Source organism: Crassostrea angulata, chromosome 8 (genome assembly GCF_025612915.1).
Source record: "Crassostrea angulata isolate pt1a10 chromosome 8, ASM2561291v2, whole genome shotgun sequence".
Classification (NCBI taxonomy): Eukaryota; Metazoa; Mollusca; class Bivalvia; order Ostreida; family Ostreidae; genus Magallana; species Magallana angulata.
Window position 1 is genome coordinate 36,675,793 of NC_069118.1, and position 13,124 is coordinate 36,688,916.

A 13,124-nucleotide genomic window follows, 5' to 3' on the forward strand; every position below is an offset into this window, starting at 1 on the left:
TCTACATTTAAAAAAAATTTCATTTAATATTTTTTATTTAATTTATACATGCATACACAAAATATGCAGGGTGTGCCAAAATAAATGATACCTTTATTTAACAAAAACATCAATGCACTTTCATAATTGTATAAGGCATTAATTTTACTCAACAAATTTTACAAATATTCATTAGTTTCTGGCAAATTGAGCATTGTTTAATATAATAACACAACAAATTTAAAAAGAGTGCTCCAAATGATGTCCTTTCTTATCAAGGATAATGTTAATTAAGTTGATGACTCACAACAGCTACCTTCTCAATATTCCAAGAATCTATTGCTTGTTGAGTTGGTTACCTTTTTTCATAATTCATAATTTTCATAATTAGTTCACAATCATAACTGGAGTCTTTAATTAATAATACAGTTTTAAAACATAAAATGTTCTGTTGTCAGATTCCTCAGAAAACTCAATAAAAGAAAGAAAATATATGATTAAAATTTTGTGACATTGTAGTTAAAAGCATGCTTTTTTACCTCAAACTTCTTTGTGGGGCAAAATAAAACAATTTTACTATTCATTTGAGCCACAATTTAGAATTTTTGGCCAAATATTGTTTCATGTATACATATTTTAGATGGTACTAGCTATTCTGGCACACCCTGTATAAATACAATCCTTCTACTAAAACATAAATATAAATGTTTTCAACATGATTAGATTCCCGTAAATTCTCAAAAGGTGTTAAATTTTTTCACATGTCACTGGATGGTTGTACTGCTGCTGGATTAGTCGTCCATGTAATTGACATCTGTATCCATGTCAACACAGTTATAGGCAGCATAGTGCAGCTTCTCCTCACAAACCTGGGCGCTAGTGAAGTCTGGCAGATACAGCATGTTGGCACAGGTGGAGGACTCAGGCAGGCAATCAATGGCATCACATTTGCCCGAAGCTATGTACACAGGCGCTGGTAGCCTACGGCGTCCAGTAATGAAGCGTAAAAATCGACTCCGATCCTCATTGGTAAAATTAGCGAGTGCAGACCACATGTATTTGACTCGAGTATCATTTTCATCCAGGTCATCGTAATGAATGGATCTCTTGAGGGCATCAATGGTGATCTCTGGGTCACCACTGACGCGATGCTCCACTTCCTGCCATGTCAACAGATCAAGAACAGCCTGTGGCACCACCTTCAGTAAACCCTTTCTTATGGCCTTGATCTGAGAGTTGAACTCGTTCAGCCTGATCTCTTTCACGGCCACACAATAATCCTCACAGTCCTCGAACTTCAGCTCCAAGGGATTCCCGTCCTCATCCATTTTGAGGGTGACAAGGGTTCCATCTGCCTGTGTCATGCTCCAAGTTCTTCCCAGGGCTTTAAAATCCTCCTCCTTCATTTGTAACAAATTGTCAATTAGGTGAACCTCTGCTGCATCCACTGATGCATAGTCCCTGGACCAGGTTGTCTTTTCTGCCAACAACTTCTTCCACACAAAGGAAGGCAGTGATAGAATCAGGTTTTCTTTTCCACGCATACACGCCCCCATCAGCTGACCGATCCACTCATACTTGAGGAACTCTTTACATGCTGGGTTAGGAATATAGGTGTCTCTGTTCACATTAATATCATCACACAGCTGATTAGGTGAACGGATGAAAAATGGCAGGGGGATAGGTGAGTCACCTGAGGTTGGACACAGCTCCTCTGCAATGTCAGACAGACTGTCCCTGAAGCCTCCACCCTGGTCTATGACCCCCTCAAACATAAACTTACACTCCCACCACTGATCATACCTGGAGGACCACCTGTAGTTTAAGAGTTCTGAGTTTCGATCCTTTGGCTTAAGACCTTCATAAATCTGATAAAATATGCTGTGTTTGTACTCGGGGTCCAGACTTGGGTCACATCTATGTTCCATGGCTGCGCGACGATTGATGAAAAGCTTGGGCATCTCTGATGGCCTCTCTAGACAGGATTCTTTGAGGAACATCTCAATTAGGATCAGTCTTTTCTTGGACAGAGGCAGCAGCTGCCGTACTTGCTCCAGTGAGCTGTAGGATCCCACTGAGTACTCCCAGGCCGGGGCAATAAACTGAAGCACGCTGTCTAGTATCACCACAAATCTCTGCAGTATCTGAGAGCGCCGGTACAGCTGGTCGGGGGAGTAAGAATCCAATTTGGGATACCTTGTTAAGTTCTCCCCCTTGAAGAAATCCCGATCAAATCCCAGATATCGACCTTCAGATGACTGGATTTTCAGCCCTCTCACTCGAGTATCAATTCCTCCACCTTTGCATTCCTTGATATTGATGGTGATGACTGGGAAATGTTCTGACATGTTCTCTAGGATTGTTATGTCCTCCACCTCTGACACCTCCCTGTCTATTTCTATGGTATTGAGTATCTTCTGATTGTCTTGCTCGCCTCCTTGCACCACAATCTTTGAGGGCACATAATTATCATCACTACCATCAATTGTAAGTTGTAGTTTTAGTACGACCGTTCCCTTCTTCATTTTGAGCCGGATCCAGTGGTTGCCTTGACTCCCGTCACTCTCCCAGTATGTGTCTAGCAAACCATCAGTAAGACAGGAGGGTCCAGACATGTCATCACCAAAAGTAGAGACATTAACAGACTCCACAAAGTTTTTGATGCTGCCAAGGTGGTTGTTTTCTGGGGGTAGGTGTTGAGACATAAGGTGTACCAGAGATTCATCATGGTCCAGCGTCCAGTTTGGGGGGATTTCCCTCAATAGTGCCACACAGTCATTCTCAGGTTGGATTATCTTGTGTCGACCCGGTACAAGCTGTACTGAAAACTTTTGCTCTATTACATCTTCCCAGCTGTTAATAACGATTCTTTTAGGGTCTTTTTCTACAGGAACGATGGCTGGAGAATCATCTGAGGCCGATCTATTGCTGTACTGCAGAGTCCAAACATCTTTATCAAAGTTCTGATATTCATCTGAAGCAGTTATTTTGTACTTTCTAAGTTTGAGCCACTTCCCCTGACTGTCACAGAACTCCTCTCCCGTGGCTACTAGGCGGGACTCCGAGGTCAGCTGAAGTTCCTTGGGCTGTAACCCCGTCAGTTTCTTGGTTTTCTTAGGTTCGGAGAAGAGTCTGATCGTCGTCTTACACTGACTTCTGTACTCCACCTCTGAAGCAACATAGCAGAACGACTCAGGCAGTGCTGTCTTCTCGTAGAGACACTTCACACACTCCAGCAGACATCGAATCCTCGCCAGGCGCCGTCGGGGCGGGCCGAGACCGTTGTGTGATTCTGCTAAATTCTTCGTTTGTGACATTCTAAACAGTAAATACTGCCAAATTCAAGACAGATTGCAAGTTTTAGTAAAAAAAAATACTATTTCAATACACAGAAAATTCACTTATCACTCTAATAACTCTTCACATCATATCCTCCTTTCTTAGACTTAGTATCTAAGCTAGGGGAAATCTAAAGTTTGTATACCGAACCCGATTAATATTTATGTTCAAAACGAAAGTACATTTTTTTTTTTAGTTTATTAGCTCACCTGGTCCGGGGTCATATATACTAAAATGAGCTTACTTTTGATTTCAAGCTCACTTTTCCACTACTTATTTCTTTATGAAAGTGAGACTTAATCATTAAGATTTCCATTAAAGAAATCATTATTTTTATATTCCAAAATAAACATTGTTGTGGTGCAGCAATATTTACAGCGAATACAAATATACCGAATCAAAAAATCTCGATCTGCCCCTGCTTTTCAGTAATTTTGCCCCGGCCCGGGTTTGCGTACCCATTTTACCAAGATATCAGAGAGGCCACTAGTTTAAAGAAATTTATCATTCATGATGTTGACTTGTCAGATGTTATGTCGTCTTGTCAAATAATTATGTCGACTTGTCAAATAATTAAGTCGACTTGTCAGATCCTTATGTCGATTTGTCAGAAAATATTATTTCAACTTGATGGCACAAATTGGGCGTGGAAAGGTTATAGTGTTAAATTTTTAAACACGTGGGTAAGTGACAAGTCGACTTTAAGAACTGACAAGTCCACATAATTATCTGACAAGTCGACATCAAGATCTGACAAGTCGACATAACTATCTGACAAGTGGTGGCAGACCTATGCCACCATAGCTTATAACTCAAAGAATGACACTTAAATTTTAGTTGCCTATTAAAAATGCCTTACTGTAGCATTGTAAACATTAAAATCGGGAAAATAATTTTTGACCGAAATCGTGACCATGTTCCTTTAAATTCTCAAAGATTAATTACTTTACAGCATGTCCACTTTGATCGATGATAAATATAACAGTTAACAGGTGCATCATGAAGTACGAATGTTATTACATAATATGCAATAATTATGTACATGTAACGTTATGTTCAGGGCCCTTATACAGGGGACGATTTAGCAGTGGGCTCAACACTGTAGGAACCTGATGGTTGACGGTCTTGTAGTCTGAGGTCAGTATTATCTGTGTGTATATTGACAATTTTGTTTCTTGATCTAAAATGCTATTGTAAGGTTCTAGGATTGTATCTAAACAAGGAGTAACACGCAACCGATCAGTGGGGACAAGATTTTGAATGTTACTATTATAACTTATATTATAGCGTTTGGCCTTAGACTGTACTGTTTTATATAGGCTAAGGCCTGTAGGCCATGATAGAAAACGTTACGTTTGTAGACATCCAAACGTGAGTGTGTTAAAAATAAATAAGCAAATTCTTTGAATCTAAATGATAAACATTCATCATAGCATGTCATGCTACAGTAAGGCATTTTTAATAGGCATCTAAAATTTAAGTGTCATCCGTTGAGTTATAAGCTATGGTGGCATAAGTCTGCCACCACTTGTCAGATAGTTATGTCGACTTGTCAGATTTTGGGTTGTTACTTTAATTCAAACCATACAGAATATAGCCTATGAAAGAAAAAATAACGGACCAGACCAGGATTCAAGCCCGGGCTCCCTGAATCTCTAGTCAGGTGCTCTATACCAGCTGAGTTATCTGGCACCAGTATTCGAACCGGTCTGACTGTCACTTTTTCTCCCATCCTGTTACCTTTGGTGCCATGCCAACCCCTGGAACTGGCAGGTTAACTCCTGCCAGGGAAAGAGCCTGAGGTGATCTTTGAGGGCAAAGACCATTTAAGGGGGAGGAATGTGAAGGTCAGATGAGTTTAAATACGGGCGCCAGATATAGCTCAGTTGGTAGAGCACCTGACTCTATAGGGATTCAGGGGGATCAGGTTCGAACCCCGATCTGGTGCATTGATCTTTATTTCTCGCATCCTGTTACATGTGTATAAGTACATTTTCGATCTGATTGATGTTTCAAACTGCCACATAGTGGACATTCCAACATGTGATATATATAAGGAATAAGGAATCATTCTCTGAGTATTATGAGGTGATAATTTTGGTCGGGGCGTGATCAAATCCAATAAAGCCCAAAGGGCTTTATGATAGATTTGATCAAGCCCCGACCGAAATTATCATCTCATAATATTCAAAGAATGATTCCTTATTACTTATATTTATATAATTTTAAACTATCTTACTATTAAATATTTAAATATAAATTAAATATAAATAAGCAAACCCCACTGGTGCCTCAATTTGGCTTTATGAGTTATATTGTACAAATCGATACGTAGTACAAGCAAAGACATAGGAAAATGTAAATAAATAAGTGTGAAAGAAATAACAATAATTAGCTGATTAAAATTAGCAACAACATGCAGTCCTTAATCAGCTTAATTGCTATAAGCAGATAGTTGGCATTCCTTGTCATTTCTTTTTATTCTAATTATTAATTAATTCAAAAATTGATAAATTCAAAGATTCAGATCTGGTTATTAACAGATTCATTCATTTTATACAGTAACACCAATTTATTAGTTGGCGAAAGCGTCATTCATTTTAAACAATAAGATAACACCAATTTATCAGTTGACGAAACCGCTATAAATTCTGCTGAATTTACATAGATACATAGATTTAATGTTGAATTCATCAAGACTCTGCAATGACAGAGAAAAATTCAACACAACAACTCAAACACAGGAGAAATACAGACTGACAAACAGCAACATGCAGCCAGATCATATTAAAAGCCCACTGTAAATAAAACTGTGTGTCATTCACCAACACTTCGATCCATACAAAAGTCAAAAGGATAGGTACATTGTAGAGTGCATCATTTGACTGTATAGTATTAGTTTTGTTGGTTTACTGACTCCAAATGGTTTGTAGGCTGTTAAATGCTGCTCTTGCTTTGGATAGTCTCTGTTTGATGTTGGTCTCTGCTCCACCATTTGTTGTTACTTTAGTATACCTTAATAATTACAGTACTACCAGGACATATATAGTTAAATAATATTTATTTTTTGTTGACAGACATAACAATGCAGTCAAACAGATCTTATCCCACCTATAGGTCTGACATTGGATTCACCACCAATTTCAGATATGAAGAAAACAAGGTGCCGAAAATAGCACAGAAAAGACTAAATCCGAAAAGACGTAAAAAAGAAAAAGAAAAAGCACGCTTGAAAAAACTGAAACAATATTCCAGTTTTGTGAGAGGTGATGGTTCTAGTATGGCATCTAATGTTGGAAATTTAGATCCAAGGAATTATTTGGAAGAGGCGAATACCCAAGAGACCAGCCACAAGTTAGCCAGTGACTTAAGTGGAACACAATCACTGTCAGGTGCTGTTTTTTCTACAGAAATTGAGAAGGAATTACAGAAAAATGCATCACCAGATGATTTGCATAAGGCAGCTATGATTGTTCATGAACTAGCAGATAATAGCTCTAGAATGAATGTGGACGATTTGAAAAGGAATGTGAACATTCCACCTATTTCTCTTGGGTTTGAGGACAAAGAGAATTTTATTAAGTTTTTAAAAAGCTTTGATCGTATATTTAATGTACAGGAATCACAAAACCCAACAAAATCTGAGGATGTTCTGCTAGTAGAAAATGTGGGCATTTGTCTACCTTATACTAGTGGTCAATGTGAGGGAAACTGTAATGATCTCCATGTCTGCAAATTTTATGCTTTAAGTGCATGTGAAATCTGGAATTGTAAATTTGGCCATGGTTATGATTCTCCTCATAACCAGAGAGTATTGACAGCACACTTAATGCAGTATTTGCAACCTGCTCAAGTGAATTCCCTGCTGAGGGCCATGTCAAACAGACGAGGAGTAACTGTCCCTGGTATATGCAGATTTTACAATAAAATTGTAGGATGTAGAAATGCTGAAGCATGTCCATATCTACATGTATGCCTGCAAGTAGCTGAGACCTGCAGATACTATCCATTTTGTAAATTTTCACACAACTTGTTAGACAGGCAGCCAAGAATGATATTGCAGAAGTATGGCATCAATATGAGCCAAGTCAGGAAGGAAGAAGTTTTTGATTTGCTTTTGCGTTCATCTTTTGTGGATACTCAGCATTCAAACCCGACCAAAGTGAGAAAAGATACAACAACTGAAGTTTCAGAACACCCTAGATGTATAGATCTACCTAAAGCAAACCTTCCAATATTTTCTTGGAGGTCCAAAGATGATGGTATAACTCCAGAAAACTGGAATGAGTTTACAAAAGAGGAAGATGAGATAATTCAACAAAATTTCAAGAAATATAAAGCAGCATATGAAAACTTTTTGAAATGCAAAGAATTTTCTTTTTCTTTTGGAAATAAACAGTGAGTAATAAAAATATTTTCTTTACTACTTTGCATCCCATTTTTTTAAATGAACTATAGTGCTAAAAAACGTTGATGTCATGAATTTTCACTAAGATTTATTTTAGTACATAGTTACTATACATTCAATTATATTTGTTAAACATAGAAATGAAATAATTAGCATTTGTGCTTAATTAAGCATGTTGTTAAAATAATAAAATGAGTTGAAACTGATTTAATAAATTTTGCTTAAGCAACTAAGAACTAGTACATGTAACTTATTTTAAAAAATATTTTTGTGCTCATAATCATTGTCGATGATTCTTTTTTTTTGTAGATTGATGATAGATTTCTTTAAGATGGAGGGCACTGTTGAATGTGGTTCTACCAGGAAAGAGATCACGCTAAACAAGACAGTCTTACCAGATTTAGAAGAAGGCACAAAAGAAACGCCAAAAGAAAGTGAATAGGGCTTTGTATTTTGAGTTGTTGTAAAATTAGACATTAATTTTAAAACAACACATTGCAGAAAGTGTATCAATTCAATAATAAAATATATAAAAACCAACGTCAAATGTATCAACATGTTATAATAACAAGTACCGGTATTTACAAATAGAATACCCGAAATAGACCTCATGTATATTTAAACAATAAAAAGCTATCTTTGGTGATTCATGCGGGATATGAAGGTAGCGATATTGCAGAAAAAATATACATATTAACCACCTAAATTTTTTTCTGCAATGATCGCTGCCTTCATAACCCGCATGGGAAGAACCTCGTAAGTTGCTAGAACTTGTGTTCGAACCATTTGTATATATCAAGTTAATGCAATAAAATATGTTCAAACCAACCCGCATGAATCATCAAAGAAGGCTGACGAAGCAGCTATCACATCTCATTAAAACTAAATAAACGTTCTCTAAACCTTGCTTTGTCAATATGCATTGACAATATGCTGGTACCGAAAAAATATTAATTTAGGTCCTCAACTACCAAGTATAGAAAACTTTTTTCTTATCTCTAGGATTCAGGCACGTAGCATCGATTTTAAAATTGGAGGGGGGGGGGGGGCGACCTCATCCAAAAAATCTTGACGAGCAAAAAAAAAAGTTTTACAAAATCTTGAAAATTATAATCCGTGAGTGTGTTTGTGGGGGTGGGGATAGCGTGAATTTACGTACACTGTACAGCTTCAATCAATGCCACTGTTCATTTTCTTATTTTTCACATGGTCCCTAAAAGTGTGTGTGTGTGTGGGGGGGGGGGGGGGGGGTGTAAACTCACTGATATTTCATCTTTTGTATGTAAATTTAAGAAAAATCTTTGCTGCGCCGAAAAGTGCCCCCCCCCCCCCCGAATGGCACAACGATATCCAAAGTATACCAAAACTTAGTACATTTATCTTTTTTAAACAGTTAAATCCAGCTATATAGTCGAAATTAAAATACGTTACGCTAGATCTCCCAAAACCCATCAGATTAAAATTGGCTATGTTTAGATGTGATGTACTCCCCCCTGAGGATCGAAACAGGTCGCCACAGAGGAGAACCGGTGGAGGACAGAATATGTAACTTATGTGATCTTAACGAAATCGAAACTGAAAAGCACTTTTTATTACGTTGTCCATTCTTTAATAACCAGAGAAGTCATTTATTTTATAAAATCGGATATGATTTAACTGTAAGTCAAAATAATACAAATGATAGTACTCTGTTCGTTGACCTAATATGTAACTACCCCCGCCAAATCGCTTATTTTATTAATGAATTATACAATTTAAAACAGAAACACTTGACAAAGCCATCTTGCTCCCAAAACATGTAAAATTTATTCACATTTTAACAGTTTGAAAGTGACTTATAGCTCCGTTGGGCCGGGTGTATTGATGTTATATTTGTAAACAAATGGAATTTTATAATTATGCTATATACACATGTCACTATAACACTGGCGTCGGAAGCAAATTGAAAGTGGGGGGGGGGGGGGGCTAGACTAATCCTCGGAAATATTGAGAAAAAAGTAATTCCCAAAATCATGGAAATCCTAATCCGTTGGGGGGGGGGGGGGCAGTATACCTATACTTCCAAAAGAAAAAAAACTTACTTACCCAAATTATGTTTCTGAATCCAACTTCTCAATCTTTCAAGGTAAATTTAGGAACAATAATCTTTCCTACGAGAAAAAGTGTGTGTGGGGGGGGGGGGGGGGGGGGGGGGCTGAACCCTCTATCATGCTATGTTAGGTATAACTTTGCAAAAAAAGTGGGGGGGAGGCTAAGCCCCCCCCCCCCCCTTAGCCCCCCCCGGTTCCGACGCCTATGTATAATAAATTATTTACTTACTTATAACACCCATCTCATAATTAATTTCTTTCTTTAGCTTGAAATGGGGCTTATCATAGAACCTTAATTAGAAAACCGATTCAGACACTCAATAATGATTGCTAAACAAACATGATTATATCTGCACGTGGATATTCGTTTTATACATTAATATTTACATCTACAAAGTATTATTTCCTTTATTTCTTACGGAAACATATAGTTAATTCATAGCTCTATAGAAACAGCCAAACTGAAATCTTCACGCCCCGTTTGGTCGAAATCTACAACGGCTGAAACTGACAAGATACTGACAGGAATAAAATATGGACCATTGGCGGATCCAGAGGGGGGGGGGGGGGGTTTCGGGGGTCGGAACCCCCCCTTTCTCTGGGACAAATGAATTTTTTAAAAAACTTTTAATGTCTATTTAAAGACAATTTCCCGATTTATAATATAAATACTCTAAAAATCTCAAATAAATGCTTATATAATTGCTTATTTAAAGAATTTCGTACAGTGTACCGTAATTTTGTTCCTATATGAAAAAAACCCTATCGAATTTTTTTGATTAAATACTCTCCTTCAGCATCCGGTGTTTACTACACCGAATAAACACGTGGGTTATGCTATTTTTCTGGAATGCTAGCTACCCTCATACCCACATGAGACCAAACAAAAGCCTTTTTTTTTGTTTTTTTGTTTCCAACAATCGGAAATTCTGTTACAAAACTACCGTGTTAAAGGGTTATATGTAAACCATTACGAAAGTGCAGAACTTTTCAAAACTTTCCTAAATTATGGTGTTCCGATGGGGCCACTTCGACCTTCGCACTTTCGCCTTTAGGTCGAGGTGCGAGAGTGCGAAGTTGCGACGGCGACAGTGCGAAGGTGCGACGGCGAAGGAGCGAAAGTGCGAAGATGCGACGGCGAAAGTGCGAAGTTGCGAAGGCGAAGAAGCGATACTACTATCGTACCTTCGCCATCGCAACTTCGCACTCTCGCCTTCGCATCTTCGCACTTTCGCCTTCGCCTTTTTATATTTGTGGAGCTCTCTATCGTTTAAAGACAATTTTAGCTGTATAAAAGGACATCTAAGGCAGACGATTAACTTTTTAGAATTTATTTTCAACAGCCTGCGCAGATCCATAACTTTTTCTAGGGGGGGGGGGGGGGTGGATAATTATGTTCCGAGACATATTTTGGAGATTTTATTATATATAATTAATAAAATTAAATTTTCCGGGGGAATGAAATCCGGACCCTCTCCCCCTTTACTGCATGTGTGAAGTTATTTATATTGAATTCTCCGGGGGGGGGGACCCCCTCTCCCCCTTTAGATCCATACATCAGCAAGCAGTGTCGCATAATGAAATTAAAATGTTACTGTGTTTGATCCACGGTAAACAGACAGCTGGTAAGTGACAGGAGTCTGGAAGTGCATATGTATGCATTATGGCGGACATTACATTTTTTATTGAGTACATGTATATAATGATTAGGCATAGCCAGCACTGGTAAACACATATATATACATGTCACATATACACATTAAAATAGTTATAAACATTCATAGTAAGCACAATGGCCTAGCGCATGCGTACCAATGATATCATGGATTAATCGGAAAACCTTGGCGAGTACGGTGCCTGCATCAAATTTTATGTAATCGACCGAGACTTTCTGAATGCTATCAAAAAGGCGAAGGCGAAAGTGCGAAGATGCGAAGGCGAGAGTGCGAAGTTGCGACGGCGAAGGAGCGATAGTAGTATCGCTCCTTCGCCGTCGCACCTTCGCACTTTCGCCGTCGCACCTTCGCGCTTCGCCGTCGCATCTTCGCACTTTCGCTCCTTCGCCGTCGCACTCTCGCACTTTCGCCTTCGCAACTTCGCACTCTCGCATCTTCGACCTAAAGGCGAAAGTGCGAAGGTCGAAGTGGCCCCATCGGAACACCATACTAAATACATGTATGATCGCATCTGTACTACTACTGGATCATGTAGCACACCCATTACAGAAGTACCCTGGGACAACAATTGCTTGTACCATTGTATTACACATGTACCATATATTCAGCAGATAAATTATCCCCATTCTTTTGTCATATCGGATCATTTAGACCTTTATTTAAGAAGGCAATCGATAGAAATCAAAATCGATAAATAGTTCAGAATTTAAACATCAAAGACATAAAAAATTACCAACAAAATCCATTTTTATAATAACTTGTCGTAATTAGTCCGAATTATTTTTTGTTTTTCAGTGTTTCTTTTCTATTAAGCAAAGACGCACGTTCTTATTGCTGGATACTTGGTTTTTTTTAAGGCTAGAAATTATATGCAAATCTCAGGCACGTAGCATCGTTTTTGAAAGTGGGGGGGCCAGACCCATCCAAAGCAAAAAAAGGGAAATTTAAAGTTTTCCAAAAATCTTCAAAATCCTAATCCGTGGGGGGGGGGGGGGGGGTAGACTCAGCTAAAAAAAAAATTCTTCCCTACCAAAATTTTTTTTTCCTCCAAATCATGAAATTCCTAATCCGGGGGGGGGGGGGGGGGCGGTAACTTCAATTTCACTACTCATTTCCTAATTTTCATACCAATTTTTTACTAACTTCCAAAAAAGTGGGGGGGCCAACTCCATTATAATTCATTTTTTTATATGTAAATTTTAAAAAATTTGCTGCTGCGAGAAAAAGTGGGGGGGCCAGGCCCCCCCTGGCCCCCCCCCCTGATGCTACGTGCCTGAATCTTCTTTACCTAAACCAAAACAGCAAAACGCTCAATAATGCAGTGCACTCTGCTGTTGAAATAGATGTGATATAGATAGTGACTAGATAAATGTTTATTAAATTTACGCACGGAAAAATTTCAAAAAGTCATTGTTTATTGACAAGTAATGGATTTTGCACGTATTGATTTTCATCAATTGGAACCCCCCCCCTTTTTCCAAATTGCTGAATCCGCCTCTGTGGACACACCCTGTTTATCGATTGGTTGAAGCCACCAGCAACCTAAAAAAAAATCACGGACTGCACAAAATAATCATGACGATGTCAGGCTCAAAGTCTCACAGGAGACGATTTGGCTGTTTTTTTTTAGCG

General features: G+C 38.3%; 2 protein-coding genes across 2 annotated transcripts; one reads left to right on the plus strand and one right to left on the minus strand.

Moving 5' to 3' along the window:
- Window positions 1-295: 295 nt before the first annotated feature.
- Window positions 296-3,442, minus strand: LOC128160287 (E3 ubiquitin-protein ligase HECTD3-like). Its single transcript, XM_052823577.1, has one exon. It carries the CDS (start codon window positions 3,294-3,296, stop codon window positions 771-773), a length of 2,526 nt encoding a protein of 841 aa, XP_052679537.1. The 5' UTR covers window positions 3,297-3,442; the 3' UTR covers window positions 296-770.
- Window positions 3,443-4,402: 960 nt separating this feature from the next.
- On the plus strand, window positions 4,403-8,266 carry LOC128159385 (uncharacterized). The gene is made up of 3 exons (XM_052822451.1): window positions 4,403-4,455; window positions 6,396-7,716; window positions 8,036-8,266. The coding sequence occupies exons 2-3, from the start codon at window positions 6,404-6,406 to the stop codon at window positions 8,166-8,168; spliced, it is 1,446 nt and encodes a 481-aa protein (XP_052678411.1). The 5' UTR covers window positions 4,403-4,455; window positions 6,396-6,403; the 3' UTR covers window positions 8,169-8,266.
- Window positions 8,267-13,124: the final 4,858 nt, after the last annotated feature.